The sequence below is a fragment of the Zonotrichia albicollis genome, chromosome 5 (genome assembly GCF_047830755.1).
Source record: "Zonotrichia albicollis isolate bZonAlb1 chromosome 5, bZonAlb1.hap1, whole genome shotgun sequence".
Taxonomy (NCBI): Eukaryota; Metazoa; Chordata; class Aves; order Passeriformes; family Passerellidae; genus Zonotrichia; species Zonotrichia albicollis.
The window spans coordinates 12504003-12523683 of record NC_133823.1 but is presented as its reverse complement, the minus strand read 5'-3'; the positions used below and the strand labels follow the sequence as shown (position 1 = coordinate 12523683).

Sequence of the window (19681 nt, the reverse complement as noted above, 5' to 3'; positions counted from 1 at the left end):
TTTATGGCTGGGGAGAAGCTGCAGGAGTCCTTGAAGTCAAGACGGCCAAAGTACTTTTGCTGGGGTACTTGGGCAAAGAAAGCTGCAGAATGCAAAAGCTGGCTCATGAGGCTATGCTAATATGAGCAGCAACTTGGAATTGGGAAAATGTGAGCCAAAAGGTCAAGGGAGCTAGGAACCTCAAACTAAGTTTTTCTAAAAAAGAAAATAACATAAAAAATTGAGAGTGTAGCAGCAGAAGAAAAGTGTACTGACTCAGCTGTGTGCACAGTGAGGTCAAGACAGGCTGCATAAGGATGCTTGGTGCAGTGAGTTAAAGAAATGAAGAGTCCTCATTTTTTGGGGGGTGATGGCAAGCACCTTTAGGACTTAAATATTTAAAAAGGCTTTGTGCTTATCTTCTTAGTGTCACGGCAAGCTGGCAGAAATATGCAACAGCATATATAAAACCATTTTCTCTGGGGAGAGCAGGGGAAACTTGCATATTTGTGCTGTCAAACACAACCAGCTTCTCCAGCTTTTCTTCTGTAGTATCACAGTTGTGCCCTAAGTTCATACACCTCCAAACAGAAAGCACAGCAGTGTGTTATGACTTATGTGTGCAGTTGCTTTCTACAAATACAAGAGTAACTGTCCTGAATACAAGCTCATTTATTAGTCCAAGCTCAGTTTCATAGCACATTTGGCTGGAAAAGACCTATGTCATTTAATCTATGTTCTGCTCCAAGGCAGGATCAACTCCAGCTATTTAATTCCCATCTGAGGCTTGTCTACAATGATAGGAGATTGAAGACATCAATAGGCAACATATTCCAAAGCTGAACTGCTTTACACTAGACAGGTTTCCCTGATTGTTAGCTTAAATCATCATCACTGTAACAAAGTCCTTCCCTTTACAAAGTCCACTGTGACAGAGTTACTTTCTTCCTTCTTTGCATAAACCTTTAATGCATTTGAAGATCACTGCAGTATTTCAGTTATCTTCCCTCTACAATCCCAACTGCCTCAATCTACCTCTGGAGTCACATTTTTGAGGTCTATGATCATTCATGGCACTCTCTTCTCATTTCTTTTCAGTTAGTCCACATAATTTTTGAATTGTGGAGCCCAAAACATTGTGCAAATATCAAAAGCCATCACACTCTCAAGCCACACAACTTTTGCTGTTTCCCTGCAACCCACAGGAGCCTGTGTGAAAGGAAGGGAGGTTAGTTTAGTATGCTATGTATTTGACAAAGCTATGACACTGTTACTCATTTCCTTGTTCTTCCTACACTTTTAAAATAATTTATTTAATGACTTGGTTCAGTAGTTTTCTACAAAATGAAGTTAAAACTCACTCATCTATAATTCCTCTTCCCCTCCTCATTTCCACTGTAAAAAGAGACATTTTGTTTGACTTTTCCTTGTCTTCCAGGAACTCCTCCAATTCCCACAGACTTTCAAAGGCACTTGCTAACAGTTCTGCAGCACAGGCCTGGCTGAAGCAAAGAACCCTGAGGTGAGTTTTGCTCTACCACACCAACCTGGAAAACATCTAAATCCCAACTTGTTCTTCTCCTGTTTAAGGCTGAGCTCTTACCTTTGTCATTGACACTAAATGTGTTCCTCTTTCACAGATACACTCTTGAAAAGAGTCAGATATTCAGTCATATATGCTTTACCAACCCTCTGTTTTTATAATTTGAAAACAATCCAGTTGTGGATGAAGCAGCAGCAAGTGGCTGTAAGCATTTCTGATTTAACAGAATTTTCTGAATATCCATCAGAATATTCTATTATCACTATGGGGTCATAAGTGACAAATATCTCTATGATGTTTTGATAAGTGAATGCTAAGAAATAAAGCTATCCAAAGTATCTGCAGACTTCAACACACACATTTTGCTCATGTTAAGCAAAAGAATATTGTCTATTTGTGAATTCTGACTACACTATGTCCTTTGATTTTTCCTTGTACATCCCAGCTTTTAGATGTAAGATTTTACAGTCAAACTGGGCAGATAGTCCTAGCCATCTCTTCAGAAACAAACCTGAAATTTTAGCAGCATTGGATTAGGAAACAGAACAGAATAAGAACAGAAAGAAAAATACAGCTTTCCACAAATCAGGTGGTCTTACTGTACAAGCACTAAAATCTCAGCTGAGCAGATTGTGTTCTCTGCCCTGTAGGAAGCATTAATTTCATCTGTGCAAGAGTATTATTCTATTATTAGGATCACACTGGTAGCAGTAACTTGTCATACTAAACCCAAAGCCATTTAAGCAGAAAAACCAGCAACTAAACCAATTTTTTTTTTCAACACAGCAAGGCATGAATGTTTTTGTTGTTTTGCTCACAAGCTTATCTCCTGACTTACCCAGGGTGAGGGATTTGTGTGTAGAACAGAAAACAATAGCCACCGTGTCTGCTGGTGTGAAAGTAGAGTTATTCCTACAAAACAAAAGAGTTTTAATAACCTCTGATTGCAAAAACCTTCTTAAAACAGCATCTATCAAAATTATTACTTTGAGGATCCATATACACATTCCCATCACTTTGATCAGTCTGGTGACAGAAATAATTCCACCCATAAATGAACACTAGTGCTTGATTTATTTTTTTTTTTAGCACAATTGTTTCTCTGTTGTGGAAGGCTCTCTAATGAATACACTCCCATGTGAAGGATAGAAATTTTGAAGACATGGTGTGTAGGACACAACTTTATTCCAGCCAAGTTTATTTTGTCAAAGATGCAAAAATATCACAGCAGAAGCCACTTGCCTCCACAAAATAAGAGAAAATGACCTATTATTTCTTTTTCTAGTATGGAACAGTAACAAAATGCTCAGTTTGGACAATATATTGAGTCCACACTAAGGAGTTAGCTTCCACTTCAGAGATAAACTACATCTAAGGGTTTAAACACTGGGACTAAGGCCAGGAGGGGTGGGAAAACGACATCTATATATATAGAGAGAGATGACTGGCCAATGGATCACCCTTTGCTCCAAATTAGGAGTAATTCTATGAGATTCTAAATATTTACCATACTGAGTTGGTTACTGCTTAAGGTATTTTAGATTTCACAGTTGGGGCATATCTTCCCCCCAGGTTAGGTCTAGCAGTTCAGAAGTTATTTTAAAATGCCTTTTAAAGCTAGGATATGATCTTGTCACAGAGAAATTTTCTTATAGCACTAAAAGAAGCATAAGTAGCTCTAAGACACTGTACCCTTCTTCGTGATTCTCCCTTATGGATATTGTTTAATTTATATAAAGCATATGCTTCGAGTCTGCTGTATTGTGTCACTCTCCTTTCAGCAGAGTGCTGCTAAACAAATATTCCAGTAAGCCCAAGTGAGAGGACAAATGTGGCTACTCCAGCCAGCACCAGTGATGCCCTGAGCCACTGACAACACCCTGCTTACAGTACCAGTTTTTGAGAAGTGAATCTACAATTGCCCTTCCTGGTTAATACTTTAAAAAAGTAAAAAAAAAAAAAAAAAAGCTCTACCAAACATTAGTTCAGGACCGCTGTCTTTTAAGAATCACCATATAAATGTAGCAAATTTGACATATATAGAGAGGAGTGAATTGCCAGCACAGCAAATGTATCTTGAGATGTAAAAAGTCAAACTGAGTTCTCTCTCTCATATGTCATCAGCATGTCTGCAGGGCAAATTATACCTTCAGTGACATCTGTGCTAATCCATTTTTTTCAGTGGATGAGGTATAGCAGTGATTGATTGAGATTTAACAACTCTGTAATTAACACACAAGAAAGGATAGAATTCAGGTCCTGCTCTCTTAGCCTATGAAACTCTAACAGAGCAAATGCAGTAAGGACAATAGGAAATACCAAAATGAGGTCACCCCTATTCAGAAACCTGCCTTTGCACATTTGCATAAACTTTGTCACCCAAACCAAAGATATCGCACAAAAGAAATATTCAAAGGTTGGGATTCAGCACATTCATTTACCTTGTGGAGAAGAGGAAAGTCAAAAACATGAAGCTCATCTGAATAGAAAATACTGAAAGAGAAACAAGCTAAAATTAGATCACCATTATAATTACTGTGTCCATGCCTTTTGTTCCCATACTGCAGGGCAGAAACGAGGCTGGACCAAGTCTATCCAGAGAAACCCATTGCCAGACAAGCTTTAAAGACTGCCTGGAAAAACAGCACAGATCATATATCCTGGCAAGCCAGGATTAATGTTATGGCTGCACAAGTTCTTCCTGGGGTAGATCCTCTGAATCAAGGATTTCTTGACACGATGAATGGAAGGAAATAGTGCATATGCTGCACATCTCTTTGCAAAAGTTTTGCTTATTGGGTTGACAACATAAAATCTGTCAGACATGCTCTGGTTGCTGGGCATTTAGACTTGCTATTTTACAGGAGAAAGTGTGTAAGGATGATCCAAATAAATATTCCCAGCCCTAGGTATATTAATTATGATCATTCATGGGGAGAGGAAGAGATCATCATAGATGTTTGAATTCTCTCTGAGACAAAGGCTGACTCCTGGGTTGGGCAGTGTGTGTCAGACCTTTCCTTCAAGCTCAGCCAGCTCTGCAAGTGCAGGTGGTTGTGAGCACCCCAAGGGGAGCCCTTCTCTCTGCCAGGTCTGCTGACACCCTCAGGGGCTCTGTGGGGCACAGAGCCCACCCTGGGACTGCAGAGATACCAGGAGCAGCCAGGGGCTTCCATGAATAGCATCAGCCCAGAGCATGGGCAATCCCCACAAGGCTGAAGGAGAGACCCCGTGACCTGCACAGGCCTTTTCTGACTGTGGGTTTTGGGGGAAAGGCTTTTCCTTGCAGCAGAATCTGGGGTGGGTCCTCTCCCTACTCCTTGCAAAATGTGCGAATGCAGTAAGGCTGACATGCCCCATAGGGCAGTGCAAGTCGAGACAATGCATTTGATTTTCACCCCAGTTTACAACTGGGAAACATGGCAGGGATATTAGCTATTACCAGTGACATTTTCTATTCTCCTACATGCATTTCCTAGAATGTATAAATGTCACCTCAGCATGCACTTAATTCCTCCTTCATGAACTAAAGGAGCAATCCATTGTTTCTGAATTATAATTTTTCTCCGATGAAGTACATTAATTTAATATTCACAGAAAAAACCAGTCCCTTATTACACATAATTCTGTAAAGCAATAAGCATGTGTTGCTACCAATTATTCCTCGTGAATATTTTGCTGTGGCTAGAATATTAGCATAAAAATTACATAGAAACATTAATCAGCAGAATAACAAACTCAGTTTTACCTCAAACTCCTCGTGCTAATTTCACTTCCTGGTGTAACACAATACACACATCCAGCTGACACATCCAATGGTGATAAGAAACTTGTAGAATACAATGTGCACACCCATCTCCAAAACTTCCTTGGTTCTTGGTTTTGTAAATATTCCAGAAAAAATCCCCCTACCAATTGTCTAATTTATTCCAAGTAGTTCCAATGCTTATGTTAATGTTCTTACTAAGAAATTCCAGTTTGCACACTAGCAATGAACATGTAAATATGACTTTCAGTGTATTCCACAGCAAATTGTACATTTCATTCCACATGGAACACATACAGAGTTGCCTTGAAGAGAAATGAAGGCCAAGCAAGGCAGCAGAAGCAAACAACTACAAATCAACTGTTCTAGGAAGAACATGTCTTGAAATAAAAAAGAAAGGGGATTTTTTTTCTGAGTTTCTCTGCATGTTAAGTTTGAGTTGAAAATCTCTGTACCATTTTTTTTTTGCTGACAATTTTGCACTGATTTAAGTGCAAGGTCCTTCTTGGGTGCCAGTGCAAAGAAGTATTTATTCCATTCTGAAAAAAGCTCCATAGCATTGCTTCCTACTCCTTTGCTTTCAGAATAAAACATTTATATTGTACTATTTATAATTCTATGCATTATTTTACACAGGTATAGTGTTTTATAATCCAAAAAAAGGCCACAATTAGGACAGAATTAAGATGTGATGCACAAAGGGTAGGGGCAAATTTCCTACTGGTTTTAGTACAGGTCAGATTTGTAGAAGATACATTATTTTTATTAGACAGAAGCATACGCAGACACACAAAGTAGGTGATGGTCTGATCTCTTGAAGTCCAACAGTTTCAGAGTATGAGATGTGATTTATACTGAAGCATACTGTAGTTACCTCTCCTACATGCAAATTGAAACTCCTGTCTGTGGACAGTCTGAGGCAAATGGGAATTCCCTGCTGGGAGAGGAGACAGTGCCTGTACAGCACTGCCTTTCCCTGGGAGGGAGGGATCTGCAAGTGTGCTTCCAGCTGATGGCAAGGATACCAGCAGCCTATTCTCACGTGGGTGTTATTTAAGGCTGAATGACTTGAGTGCTTCTAAAAGAAACTCAAAGAAATGTGCTCATCCACAGAAACAGATCAACACATTCTAACTCCCAACTAGTTTCTAGGTTTATAATATGCTAAAGAGGAGCAGTTTAAAAATTATAACAATGCTTCTGAGTAACAGCTCAACCCCAAATCTTTTGTTGCTGTTTGGAATGTGACATCTGTGTATTTTATGGCTGCTTAACAGCAAAGAGGGCAAAACCAGAATGCCATTAAATGCTTGTAAAGGAAAGGAAAGGCCACAGAGCAACCTCAGGCCCACCTAAATAGCAGGGTTCATTCCTCTCTAAATGCTTACTTGGTCCACTAAATGCATCCAGCTCCTAAGAAGTTTGGCAATCTGGTTTACTAGATGCTTGAGAAGCTCTAAGACCATGCCAGTACCCCCACAGCTCCCCCACCACATGTAGCTCATTACAGACCTGAAACACACACAAAAAAGAGCCACTTTAGGGCTGAACTTACTTATGAACACGATTATAATCAAGCTAAATTTATCCAGGTCAATATTTGGATTGGCAAAAGTATCGCAGAACGTTGTGTAGATGATCATCAGGAGCACACAGCTGCTGATAGCACCAAATGGAGGCTTCTTCCTTTCAAGCCAGTCCTTGATGTATCTTCGGACAATCTGAAACACAGAAACCAACAGGTTGTCCCTTTTCAGAGATGCAGGCAGCCAAGTTGGGCATCACAAAGTGAATCTGACAGCGGAAAGACACAAAGAGAAGAGAGTAATTTGGATGACGGCCACAGTGGATTTCAAAGCTTCCCTGCCACACAACTCTTCTTCTGGGGAATTTAACATTTGTAGTGCAACTTCCACTGGGCGTCCATAATGAGAGTATATTTTCAAGTGCATTCAAATCCATCCTTAATCATGCCAAATGTTCTTTGCTAGCTGTCACTGAGACATGCCCATTAAGCCTCCCCAAAGTTTATCTCCTCTGCTGATACTAATGGATGTATGTAATTATCACAGTCCCCTTTGCATCAACAGACAATTCCAAGTGCAACTTTGGGAATCTTAAAAATCTGACATCTTCAGGAATTTCATGACGGTAGATAATCGAAAGTGATCCATGGAACATTTTAATATTTAAATAGCTAGCGATGCACCAGAAGTTTTTAATTAAATTATAACTCAAGCTTGAAAAGCAAAAGTGCATGTGTTGTGGGAGTTTAAATAATTCAAACTCTGAATATCTGGAGTTTTTGTAAATCCAAAGACAAATGCCATTTGCACGCTTTTAGAATACCAGAATTAACACATGAAAACAAGGAAACCTACTGTACTTAGCAGAACTTCTGCACTTTCAGGAAACAGAATATGAAGCAGTTTTTCAAGAATTTTTTAGAAACAACTATAAATTTTAAAGCAACCCCAAAGTTAAAGTTATGCTGAATACCATAGCACTAAGCCTCACCAGATACAATGCATCTATTTCAGTCCTGCCTGGGGAGTTGCTTTTAGTTTTTCTGTTTACTTTATATGGTTTGAAAAAACTTTTTAAAGCTTTTATCCTACAGCTGCAACTTGTGTTAATTTTTCAGCAATCACATTATCTTGCCTAATTTCTCCTGAGGCCTCCTGATGTTCTCTGTTACCACACTCTTCTGGAAATCACAGCCCAGGATCCTGAAGCACTTCAGCCAGAGGGCTCCAGAGGTGTCTCGTGACCTTCCCTCAGTGGTGCAAACATCACCACCATTGGTTTAATGACACAGAAAACCTTAGAGATATTCAAGATTAATATCAGGCCATCATCACCAATGCTACCATAGGACCCTTTCACACAACAAATGCCAAAGCCATGGAATCAAGCTGCTCTCAGTTTTCCTCATTGCTTTCCTGGCTTGTTTGCAAGCCTCTCAGCAGGGAAGTGCTGGAGCAGCCATCCCAGTCACCACAGCAATGAGACTCCAGCCGGGCACACACTAGAACTTTGGCACAGGGGCTTCAAGCCAAGCTAAGCAGGCTGAAGATCAGCACTCACCTCCCACACTTGTGGGCATCCTGCTGATGAAAAATAACAAATTTTCAGGAAAATATCTAAGGGAATGCTCAACGCCCTGGTGAAAACACTGAGTTTTGAAATGTCACACTTGCCAGATGTTAAAGAGAGAAAACAACAAAAAATATAAGGCCGGACTTCTGAAAGAGCCTCCACTGGAACTCCTTCAGCCAGTGGGCAGGAATAAGACACTGCACTGATGAAAGAGACACAAGAAAGTGAAGTCATGCAGAGAGCTATATGAAAGACATGTAATGGGAAGTTTAGATGAGTCTAATTCTGAGCAAATTTGGGACTGTAATTATCAGAAGCAAAAAGTAAAGCCTTTCACTTCTAAAGTGAGCAAGTTTTTTTTAACAAAGTTTAAAAATATCCTATTATCCCTTAAATTGTCACACTGGGGAAAAAGAAAAACTACTTAAGGCCACCTATTAATTTATGGTCCTTCCAGAAGATTTATACAGAAAGTAACGAGATGTTGAAAAAGAAAAGTGATGGCTCATTATACCATGGTACAATTTCTAGTGGAAGTATTTAATCCAAAAACTGCAACCCTGTGCCTGTTCAGGGTCTGATTATACCAGACATGACAATAATATTATACACATATTTATCCTTGACTGACATAGAAGAGAAATAAAAAACATTTAAAAAATTAAACTGCAAGTATTTCCTCAGAATCTTCAATTGAGTGATACCTTCTTTAAATATCCACCTCTATCAAGCCTGGAATTTTTGTGAATCAATAACCATAAATAGCAGTACAGTTCCTTACTGCACATTATCTTTTTTAAAAAATTACATAGTCAGATCCTGAAGAACTAAATTGTGGCTTCAGGAAATCATCTAATCAACCAAGTGTCATGCAAAATGTGCACAAAACACAGACAAAATGTATCTTCTCTAACACAGAATCCCATACATTTTGATCTTCTTACAAGGTTCAACATGATCTGTAATTCCAGAGGTCAATTCAGCCTATAATCACTGATTCAAGGTAACCTAAATTCTTGTATAACTTGATGGGAGAAATATAACCCAACAGAAGCTCATGTCAGCTGATTCACTTTGACTGAAAAACAATCCATTTGTTATTCATGCCTGGCAGAGTTGCTTCAGGACAAGGATGCTTTGAAAGCCTTTTAATTCTTAACCCAATTCTATAACTTTTCAGGGTAAACAGGGAACTACAAAAGACCAAAATTGTGAATATTTGTAGTGAAATAACAATAAGTGCCACAAATACAAGAAAAAAACCCATTCAGAGCCTGGGTTGAGATACTAAAGCTTCATTTGTCTGAATTGCAGTGAAAGCTAACACAGTCATTTCCGAATGTTAATATAAACCACTGGTATCCAAAATACATGCATCCCACCGATGGAAAAGAGCAAAAAGGGGATGTATTGGGTTTTGTGGCAAGGTTTGGTAGTAGGGCAGGAATAGGGGATGGTTTCTGGGAGAGGCTGCCAGAAGCTTCACTCATGGCTGATGGAGGCAGTGCCAGCCAGCTCCCAGATGGATCCAGCCCCGGCCAAGGCTGAGCTCAGCAGGGATGAGCTAGTGATGCTCTGTAAGGATTTTCATACAGATTCAAATGCCAGACCCAAAGAGCAGGGAAAGGCTGACCCAGAGGTTGCACATGAAAGAACATGAAGGTGAATCCTTCCCTCAAACTGCAGTTTAGTGGAGAAAACAACGGGAGAGAAGTAAAACTTCCTAGTAGGTGATATTTTAGAAATAATCTGCCTGATAAACTCACAGAAAAGTTAGAAAATAAAAGAACATAAATGTGTCCAGCAGGCAAGCACCTCCTGAAGACTACATTCTGGCAACCTCCAAAGGTTTTGGAAAGGCATCAGCTCAAATTTGCTTCAAAACACAGTTTCAGGCTCAAACTTTCCTCTTGCCCAGGATTTAATTTTTAACAACAAAGAAATGTAATTACATTTGAGTTAACAGTAGTGTCCCCATTCCAATTTAGTTCTCCTAGCAGAATAGTTCTATCCACAGTATTTTTCCTACAGACTGCTCTGTATCCTGCCATAACCTTCTTGTCTAAACACCAACCTTCCTAAGCAAACCGGCTCACTGCTCTAATGCTTATTTCATTTAACATCCTTGGGCAAAGAAACATGATCTGCTGTTCCAGGAAAGCAGGTAAACAGTGCTCATCTGTTATTAGAGCACACATGAAAATAGCAGAAGGTGTGTTACAGAAAAACAGTTCACTTCCCTAGTTGTACCTTCAGAACAGTCACAGAGTATGCCCAGAGAAATCTGTCAGTAAAATACAGTGAGACACTTTCTACCTGTCTGCCCAAGTGCTGGACACACAAGGTAAAAAATTCAATAAACAATGTAATACAATAATGTTCATTATTAATTGAGCTAAATAGAGCAAGGAGCTCCGCCCCCACCTTATATGGAATGGAATAATTTCTGACATTAGTCATGCAGTACATCTCCTAAAAATTATCTAGATTTATTTGTTTATTAAACACAAGAATTGTAAAAAAAACCCCAAAAAAACCTCAAACAACCTAAACCCAAAAAAACCCCAAGGAAATGGATAGGAAGTCACCTTTTCTGTTTCCATTATACACAGGAGTCTCTCTTGGTATTTACATCATTATCTAAAACAGATTTTTCCTAATTCTACCAACTATTTTGGACTGAACTCCTCTTTTAACAGAATTTACAGCGTTTTTATTGCACTTCTGCTCTTTTTTATTGTGTATCGGTAGGGGTAAAACACGTGGGGCTTTACCATCTCAACAAAGAAACACAAGTCACCTTTTCCTTGTGTTCAAACACATGAGCAAACAAGCTGCAACTGCTGGATTATAACCACACCTAAATGCAGCAGTTACCTTACTTAATTTGTCTTCTAAGGTAAGATTCCTAACTCATTCTTAATTAATATTACTACTTCTTATAGTAACAGACTAATGCAATGAAGGCTAAAATACAAAATTTCCCATTAAAAATCTTGGAGTCGGGGTAGATATTTTCAACAGTCCTGTAACTTTTCCATATATTTTCTTAAAGAGTGATGGTAAACCAAGAAACACAATTGCAGGGAATGTTGGGAACTAGGTCAGTGAAGTCTGTAAGACATGAAAGGTGAGAAAATTGGGGAAAAAAAGGAAAGAAAATCAATTAAGATGACAACAACAGTAAAAACCAGTGTAAGGAATCAATTCCTGGAATGGAAGGCAGATTAATTGGGTTGTACAAAAATCTAAATGAAATAAGATGCTAAGAGGGACATCGTTCAGATTTCTACAGAAAAACCAGTCTCCAAAAATACAAGGTCTGCATGCCAGTTCAAATGCACAGACCCTTTTATAAAGCAAAACTTGCACCACCTCAGCCAGACCCCGTCCTGATATTTTTACAGGGGTTTTACCTCTGTGGAGGCATAAATTCCCACCTTTTCCTGAATATTGCTGTAAAGTTTCAGATTTTGTGATGGTTCACCTGCTTTCCTAGGACATCATCAAATGTCAAATCTATCCTTATGCTACAGAGTGTACAATCTAATGGCTTTTTTTTTCTGAAGACAGGCTGCAAAAAAATTTTTTTGCAATCTGAGGAAAAAAAAAAATTTCTATAAGCATCTTGCTTTTTTCCCCTCAGCTTACCAAACTCCCCTAAAAGCTATCTTACTCCATTATGTCAGCTTACTCCCAAGAGATAGCTCCTGTCACATACACACCTTTAAAGCAAGGCATAAAAACCACATGAGGCCATTTTCAAAATTAAGTTTCACAGTTTGAGGTAATTTGCAACTGTTGTTTTAAAACCTTATAAACAGGTGCAACACAGTAAAAATGTGAAGGGTGTCTGCAGCATCAGTACCTTTCCTTCATATTTTGCATTCTGTGGGAAGCAGGCTCTGTTCCCTGCTGAGTCAGGTCTTAGTAGGGAGTGAAGTGTGTTCTGAAGGCTGTTTATCCCCTTCTTTGGTCCTCTGCAAAAAGCTCCTGGAGAGCTCATCTCCCAGGGCACCTCTCCTCCCTGCAGCTCTCCTGGACTTTGAAGAGAATAAGGATTCCTTCTATGTGGATTTCATTTACAAAAAGAGACAGATTTGACACTGTTTCCCCCCCCCCCGCCCTTTTTTTGATAACAGTTCTGTTAATTTTTATTTCCCCCACCTTAGTTAAATAATTCCTTCTACTTTTATCAACTTCCACCTACCTTCCCCTTTCCATGTCTCATTCTTTAAAAATAAATACCTTGCTAAGCTTTTTAGTTTCAATTTCACTTACAACTTGTATTGCAACATAGCACCCTTTTAGACTTGTGTTGATAAGCACAGCTCCCAAATGCTGAAAGGGCTCCTCTGGAACATTTTGGGCAATGATGCAGAAGACACTTAAGATCCTTTACTTGTAGGACATCAAGAATTTTTTTGTGTGTGTGTGACTAGATTCAGTCAGGATTTCTGTACAACTGGTTTCATTTTATAGATTTGGGAAGAAGAACTGCACAGAATCATAACATTAATTCTAGCTTTAGTTAAGGTCTGTTTAATGTGAAGTGCCCACTTTATGCTGGCAGACAAATTACCAATGGGGCAACTAGAGAATGCATGAATGATAATGTACAGACAAGCTTTTTATTATTTATTCATAGAAAACAGTGGGTTTTGGTGTGCTGCTTTGAAAAATGTTCAAACTAGTAGAATATAATGAAAGCACAGTGAAAATTCTATTTCATTAACATTTAATCATAAATCGCTCTTTAATATAAAACATAAAATAAAAGTCTGTCATAAGCACTTAGGTGTAGGGAATGGAGAAAGTCTGCAAAAAGGGGAAAGGAAACATTGTGGTGGGTTTCACTGTTCCTGTTATCTGTCACTTCAGAAGAAAAAAAATAAGCAAAGAAACAACAGTCCCCAGCTAAATCTCACAACTGGTCATGAAGAAACTGCTTGGATATTTCACAAAACCTTACATTTTGATGGCTAAAAGTAGTACCAATATCTATGGGCAGGGAAACAATGATTGTAGCAAAATTACAACAGCTCAAGAGCAGTAATCTAGCCCAGGACTCTGTTACCCACATAAAAAATAATCAGAACTTCAAGCTGCCAGAGCAGATTCAAAAATCTTTTCCACGAAATATCTATTACCATGTTTATTGTATAACAAGTATTCTCAAATTCCCCTTAGAGGTATACAAGAGTGATGCACAAATAACAAGCTCTTACCCACTACAGATCTTCAAGGCTTATAGGAAATTAGATCTTTATAAAATGCTATAGATTATGTCCCTTTTTGAGACCTCTTGTCAGAGGGGTCTTATTTGTTACTCCACAAATACAAATGCAATATTATACTATCAATACTGATTTGAGCAACACCAGCCTGTCAATTAGCAGAACACATCTGTAGACACCCAGGACACAGGCTACAACATTTTTTAGGTTCAGACAACCTGCATGTCTCTGACAAAGAACAGAGCTATTCTTATTGGGGACCTATCAATCACTGCCATCTGTGAGACTCAGTGCCTTTCTGATAACATAGTATCTTCTTCTTCCTTTAACAGCTCTTTCTTTCCCTAAAGAATGGTCCACCACCTGAGCACAGCCTGTACCTGCAGCCTTTTATACATTTCAATGTCAGCAGCTAGGCTGGAAGAGCATGTTTGACTCCTGTCAATAGTAGTCCTAAAAAGCTAAAAAAACTGTTCAAAAACCAGGAAAAAAAGCATTAATTACACTATTGTGACTGCTTTCTCCCAGCCATCATCAAAAATTCTGACAAGCCAGCCAACCAACCAAAACTCTTGATATGTTTTGCCATAAAGCAAACAAAAAACTCCAAACAAAGCAAATCAAAAAGCACCTTTTTATGTGCTTTGCTTATATCCCAGAGGCTGCTCAAACAGCCAGCTCTGCAGCCTGCTCAGGAAATGAGCATTTAGGCAACACAGGTTTTCCCAGAGGCAAGATTTTTTTTAAAGGAAAAGAAAGCCCTTGGAGAATGCTTCCTTTAAGCAGCCTCCTCTGTTTTACACTGATGTGGTTTGAGCATAAAGCCCCTGTTGATCACAGATGAGCTAGGAAGGCTGAGGAGAGGCAGGTTTCAAGCTTGAGAGTTTTCCCCCCGTCAAGCTCTTTGTTACCAGGTCACCTTACCAGACACTCTTCCATTGACTTTTCTGCTGAACAGTATGGCTGCATGTGGTGAGGAATTGATGTTGTGGGCATGAAATGATACATTTGAATCAATTGCTGAAGGCATCATTCAGGAATTGTGGGCCATTATCCCCCAACTGGATATTATTCCCATTATTCCCTATCTGGACCCCCAGAGTGAGTGACCTGTGGTTCACAAACATGTCTGTGTGCCACAAGCCAGGCAACACCTCAGTGATGAGTCAGTGGTGCTCTATGAACAAAACTTCCCATTGAACTGGAGCAGAAGGGCAAGGAGATCTATCACTGGATCTCTTGGCATCAGTCCTTTTCTTGCTTGCTGTCTTCCCTGACTCCTGCCCGTTACCTTTTGGGTATCCACCTTCAGAAATGGCTTCTATTCATTCCTCTCTGGGCAGGCTGGGTTACCTTTGTACAGCTCTACCTAACCAAGACAATCACTGTAAACTACTGGCATTTCTAATCTGTAGCTTTCATTAGCATTTCTTCTCCTCCACATCCTCTGAACAGATACAGTCAAGTGCAGCAACTTCAGAAACAAAGCCTTTATGCTTAGAGGAACACGAGCTACTTTTGTTGATCTTTCACTTCTAGAAACTGCTTCAAAGACTTTTAAAGAAGAATCATCCTACTTCTTGTTGAAGTGTATTTGTAAAAACCCAAACTATTCATTTTCATTAGGTTACACAAGCTTTAAGATTCTGTATTTTTTCTTTCAGTCTTTATCAGAACTCTTAAAATGCATCTCAGTCAGAATCACAATTCTGATTTCAATCTTGTGATCACACAGAGCACTTAATTCATATGCCTACTGCTCCATTCATGATCTCAGCCTTATCACTTCTAACAGCTGAAAGAACACCCAACTCCACCAATCAGCTGACATATCAATTTCCTGTAGCATCTTCCCAAAGTAACATTCCATTATATACACAGATGAAAGTTCTCTTGAAATTTTGCTATTACTTTGTCCAGCAATCTACCATCATCTTTGGATTTGTTACATTGCAGCACAGACACTGATATTCCGTGGCTATAGGACACTTTATTGCTAAATCTGCTGTTGTGCATTTGTTCACTAGAAATTGAACCTAAGGTTTCCAACTAACAGCTTCCAGTGTTTGGACCTTTCAGAAGAGGATTCAAGTACTTTTGCTTTTCTGCTTTTGGTGGATACTTAATTTTGATGAGGGAAGAACACAATACAGAGGGAGGTTAATCAGCAACCCTTTGTCCTGATTATTAAGGAAACTCTTTGGCATTTAATTCAAAGCATGAGAGCAGTTCCACAGCCTTCAGGGACACAGAGCTAATGTCCATTTTCCAGATGATATGGTTGCAGAGAGGTTACACAGGTGATGATGTTGATAACTACTGCCATGCTTATCATGCTGGTCCCTTTATTAGACTTCAATGTGTGTTTTTAATCAAAAAAAACTTCACCAGGAATTTGTTGAGTTTCAGTACATGCAGATTTTGAAATGTACAACTATAGTTTGATACAAGACTGATGGACTGTCCTATGTATCACAGACAACGGCAACATTCTAAACCTTGTGCAGGGTGCTCCTTTACAGCCTCTGCTCTCATTTGCCTGTATTTTAACCATGCCTTCCATTTCAAAGTCGGCTTTAAGCTGACAAAATTCAGAGGGTTCCAGTGGAACCCAGAGTTCAGCTGGATGCTAGAATGGGCTGCAAATCCCACTCACACACCCTCTGTGCATTCTGAGTGCCTGAGAACAACAAATACTTACAAGTAAGTAAAAATTAGACTTAAGGTGTTTTAGTGTCCAAGAGCAGTGACAACAGTTATGACAACTTTTGGTCTTACTACTGTGATTTCCCACCATGACATGGGAGAAAAAATAATGAATATTAACATTTGTGAACAAACAGACACCGCAGAGACAAGGATCACAGAAAACCTTTTACATGCAATTAGCATTTTTTACATTCAGTGGAAGTTTTCTATCATAAGCCATGGAAAAGAAGGCTTTGTGTGAACATATGAACAATGAGCATAAAATTAAATGTTGAATAACTGTTCATTTCACAAATGCCTTCCACCTAGTGTAACATGATAGAGAAGTAATGTAAAAGTAGTTTGCAGTTGTGCAACTAAACCCCTTTACTGCAAAGCATAAGCAAAATGGCTTGAGCAGCCTTAATTTAATGATTTCTTGTGACCAATTAGCCTTAATATGTTTATTAATGTTGAGATTTTGTTTTAATTCCTGTAATTATTAGTAGATATTACACAGGGAGGAAGGAGTTCCTTCAGCCCCAGGCAAAGGGCATGTGACAAAAGGACTGTGTAGTATTCTCCAAGCTCATTTGTATGGGGTTGGAATTCCTCATAGCCTGGGCTGCCATTTTTCCCATTTTATGTTCACAAGCTCCCTTCTCTCTCTGCAGCAGCGTGTGTTTGTGGTAGTGAGGGACAGATGCTCAATCTCAACAAAGATCAATGTGGCTCCAGGGAGCACTGGAGCATCTTTTCCCTGATATTAGACTCTACTATCCTGAGGCTGTTCCTATGTGGCAGCTTATCAGGTTGCCAGTCTGTCTTTAAGATAGCTCTCTTTATCTTGTTTTTTAAAATAAGAATGTATATTTAAAAGACATACCTGTCCAATAATAAGAGGGACTACAACAGTCATAAACAGCTGCGAGAATATGGATGTAAAAGGCACAGAGGAGGATGATCCAAGCTACAAAATAAAGATACACCATTAACATTGCACTTTTTCTTACTATCTACAAATTTCATACACAGATATCCCACATTAATATGCATTTCATTTCACACATAAAAACTGGGAACTATGTGCACTGGAAGTAGTTGCACATGTTTAATAGTTAAGTCACAATAAAGCATTTGGTGTTCCACAAAACAGAGCTAAACCAACCTCTGATTATTTTATAACTTAGGGTAATATTTCCATCAATATTCATTTAATTGAAAACCTGCTGCACATATATGCCAAGTAAATTATATAAGCATTTGTAGGATGATAGTCTAAAGAGACAGGGAATGAATCCTCCTAACTAAACAGTTAGCTTGACTTACTTTACCATTTATACAAACATCAAACAACAGAAGTCAGTGTAGTTATTCCAATAAATAAATGAAAATAATGAAATAGTGAAGAAAACATTCACATGTTCTATTTCAGTACTGTCTAAAAAGAGATACACTGGAAGTATAGAACTACTCTTTTGTTAAGACAACTGAACTGACAGTCTTAGTCTTCAAATAGTTGATCTCTCTAACAATAATTGTAAATGATACAAGTATTTTTTTTTTAAGATGCTGGTGGAAAACAGGAACACACAGTCAGTGGGATTTTTCAAACCTGCTTCAGAATGTTTAAGAAAATATACAGTATTTTTTACATTCTGACTGGACGTGTTTTAGGCTAGGTAATTGGAAAGTTTCCTTTAATGTAATTTCACACCTCTAATAGCAATGGAACACACATTAAAAAACATACACTAAGGAGACTGAATAGCATTGTCAGAGCTCCCATAGACAACCACTTGCTTCACAATGAGGCAAAGGACACAACATTAAGGTTTTCACAGATCCACCCTATTTTATATTTTACACTTCACTTTAAAGATTCTCAAAATAACAACAGAATACAGAATCTTTTCAACACCATCTAAATGATGCTGATTTCCTAAAGCATTCTTACATACATCATTCTCATAAATGATACTTTTCACATTTACCTTCTTTTCCCAACTACCTTTGTGACAGACAAGGTGATCGTGCAATCTAGTAACTTTCTATAAGCCTGCCTTGAAAAATCAACATATGGCTATACAAGTGGGTTTGGCATAAAACAAGATTCTTCATAAATTTGAAAAACAGAAAAATCAGAAACTTCATAGAGTGAAATATTTTAATTTATGCAGAAATGTAGAAGTGCGCTGCTTTTTTGTACATTTGTACACGCACCACTCGGGAAATGGGCGAACACACCTGTGGGGGACGTCTCTGGGCAAACTGAGCTTTTGGCGCAGGCAAATGGCCTCAGATTTCTTATGTCCCTTGCTGAATACACTCTGGGTGGAGAGATTCAGGAGGAATACACAGGACCTGGCTGTTTCCTATGTGCTACCTGAACTAGCAACAGCAGCTAAGACTCAGTGTGACTGCTGAACAAATCACAACATCTCACCACCGTCACCTCCAGCTTTAATGACATGGGCACATGGGAGGGGACCTGAGGATGATGCCACAGCTGGCAATTTTGGTCTGCAGGTGGGGACTCTGTGAGCCTAAATTTCCCACAGAGTCAAGAGGGAGAAGTAAAAACTTGCATAGGAAGATTGGGATCACCCATGAGTACCCAAAGTCTGGCAGTGCAGCCACATTCCCAAGGGACACAGGGCACTCTGAGTGTTTCGCTACAGAGTGCACAGACCTCCAGCATCACACTCATCATCTCCTTCTTGTTTTAATTCTTGTAAGAAGCTTCTGAAATTTTAAAAGGTTCTTAGTTTTTCAAATTGTATTTGGACTTATTGTTATGCGCTGAGGAGTTAAAAGCATTACTTACTGTGTATTCCAGGAAGCCTTTTCAAGTTAAAGTGAAGATTTTTAAACTTAAAAATCTGCCTGGGCCACAGAGGAGTCAGTCTAAGCAAGCCAGGATACTTGAACAGCTTCACAGAGCAACAACACTTTGGCACTGACTCCTGTGCTTTTCTATAAAAATGTTGATTGGAATTTGCTCACTACTTTTAAGTTTTATGCTCAGTGGATGCATAATCAGTTTCTAAGTCAGGAATGAAAAATTATTCAACAGTATTCAACAGACTGCTGAAAAAGGCATAGTCTTGCCAGCTTTTTAAAATGTTACTTCAAACATAGTATCTTCAAACTGTTGGGAATTTTTAAGCACTTTGTGTATATATGAGGATATGTTCTGCTTTGGATGTGGGGCTTTTGGTATTTGTTTTGCTGTGTTTTGTAGATAATTACAAACTGAATTAAAGGTACTAATACTACATCTTCAAACAGACTTCTAAACTTTGTTTGCCTCTGTATATTTTGACAATAATTTCAGTGGGCTGTTTTTTATCAAAATCTGTTAGATTA

The 19681-nt window shown here is 38.8% G+C and overlaps 1 protein-coding gene across 5 annotated transcripts in view; it reads right to left on the bottom strand.

Annotated features, from left to right (window-relative positions):
- Positions 1-19681, bottom strand: part of SLC10A7 (solute carrier family 10 member 7) — a 136169-nt gene that overhangs the window by 16475 nt on the left and 100013 nt on the right. For 4 of the 5 annotated variants that reach the window (XM_074540787.1, XM_014265866.3, XM_026792374.2 and 1 more), the window contains 4 exons: positions 17199-17282; positions 6844-7009; positions 3964-4015; positions 2361-2434 (listed from right to left, as the gene is read on the bottom strand). In XM_074540787.1, the coding sequence (XP_074396888.1) occupies positions 2361-2434; positions 3964-4015; positions 6844-7009; positions 17199-17282 (376 nt within the window). The remainder of the gene's footprint in view (positions 1-2360; positions 2435-3963; positions 4016-6843; positions 7010-17198; positions 17283-19681) is intronic. The other variant, XM_074540786.1, reaches the window with a different exon arrangement.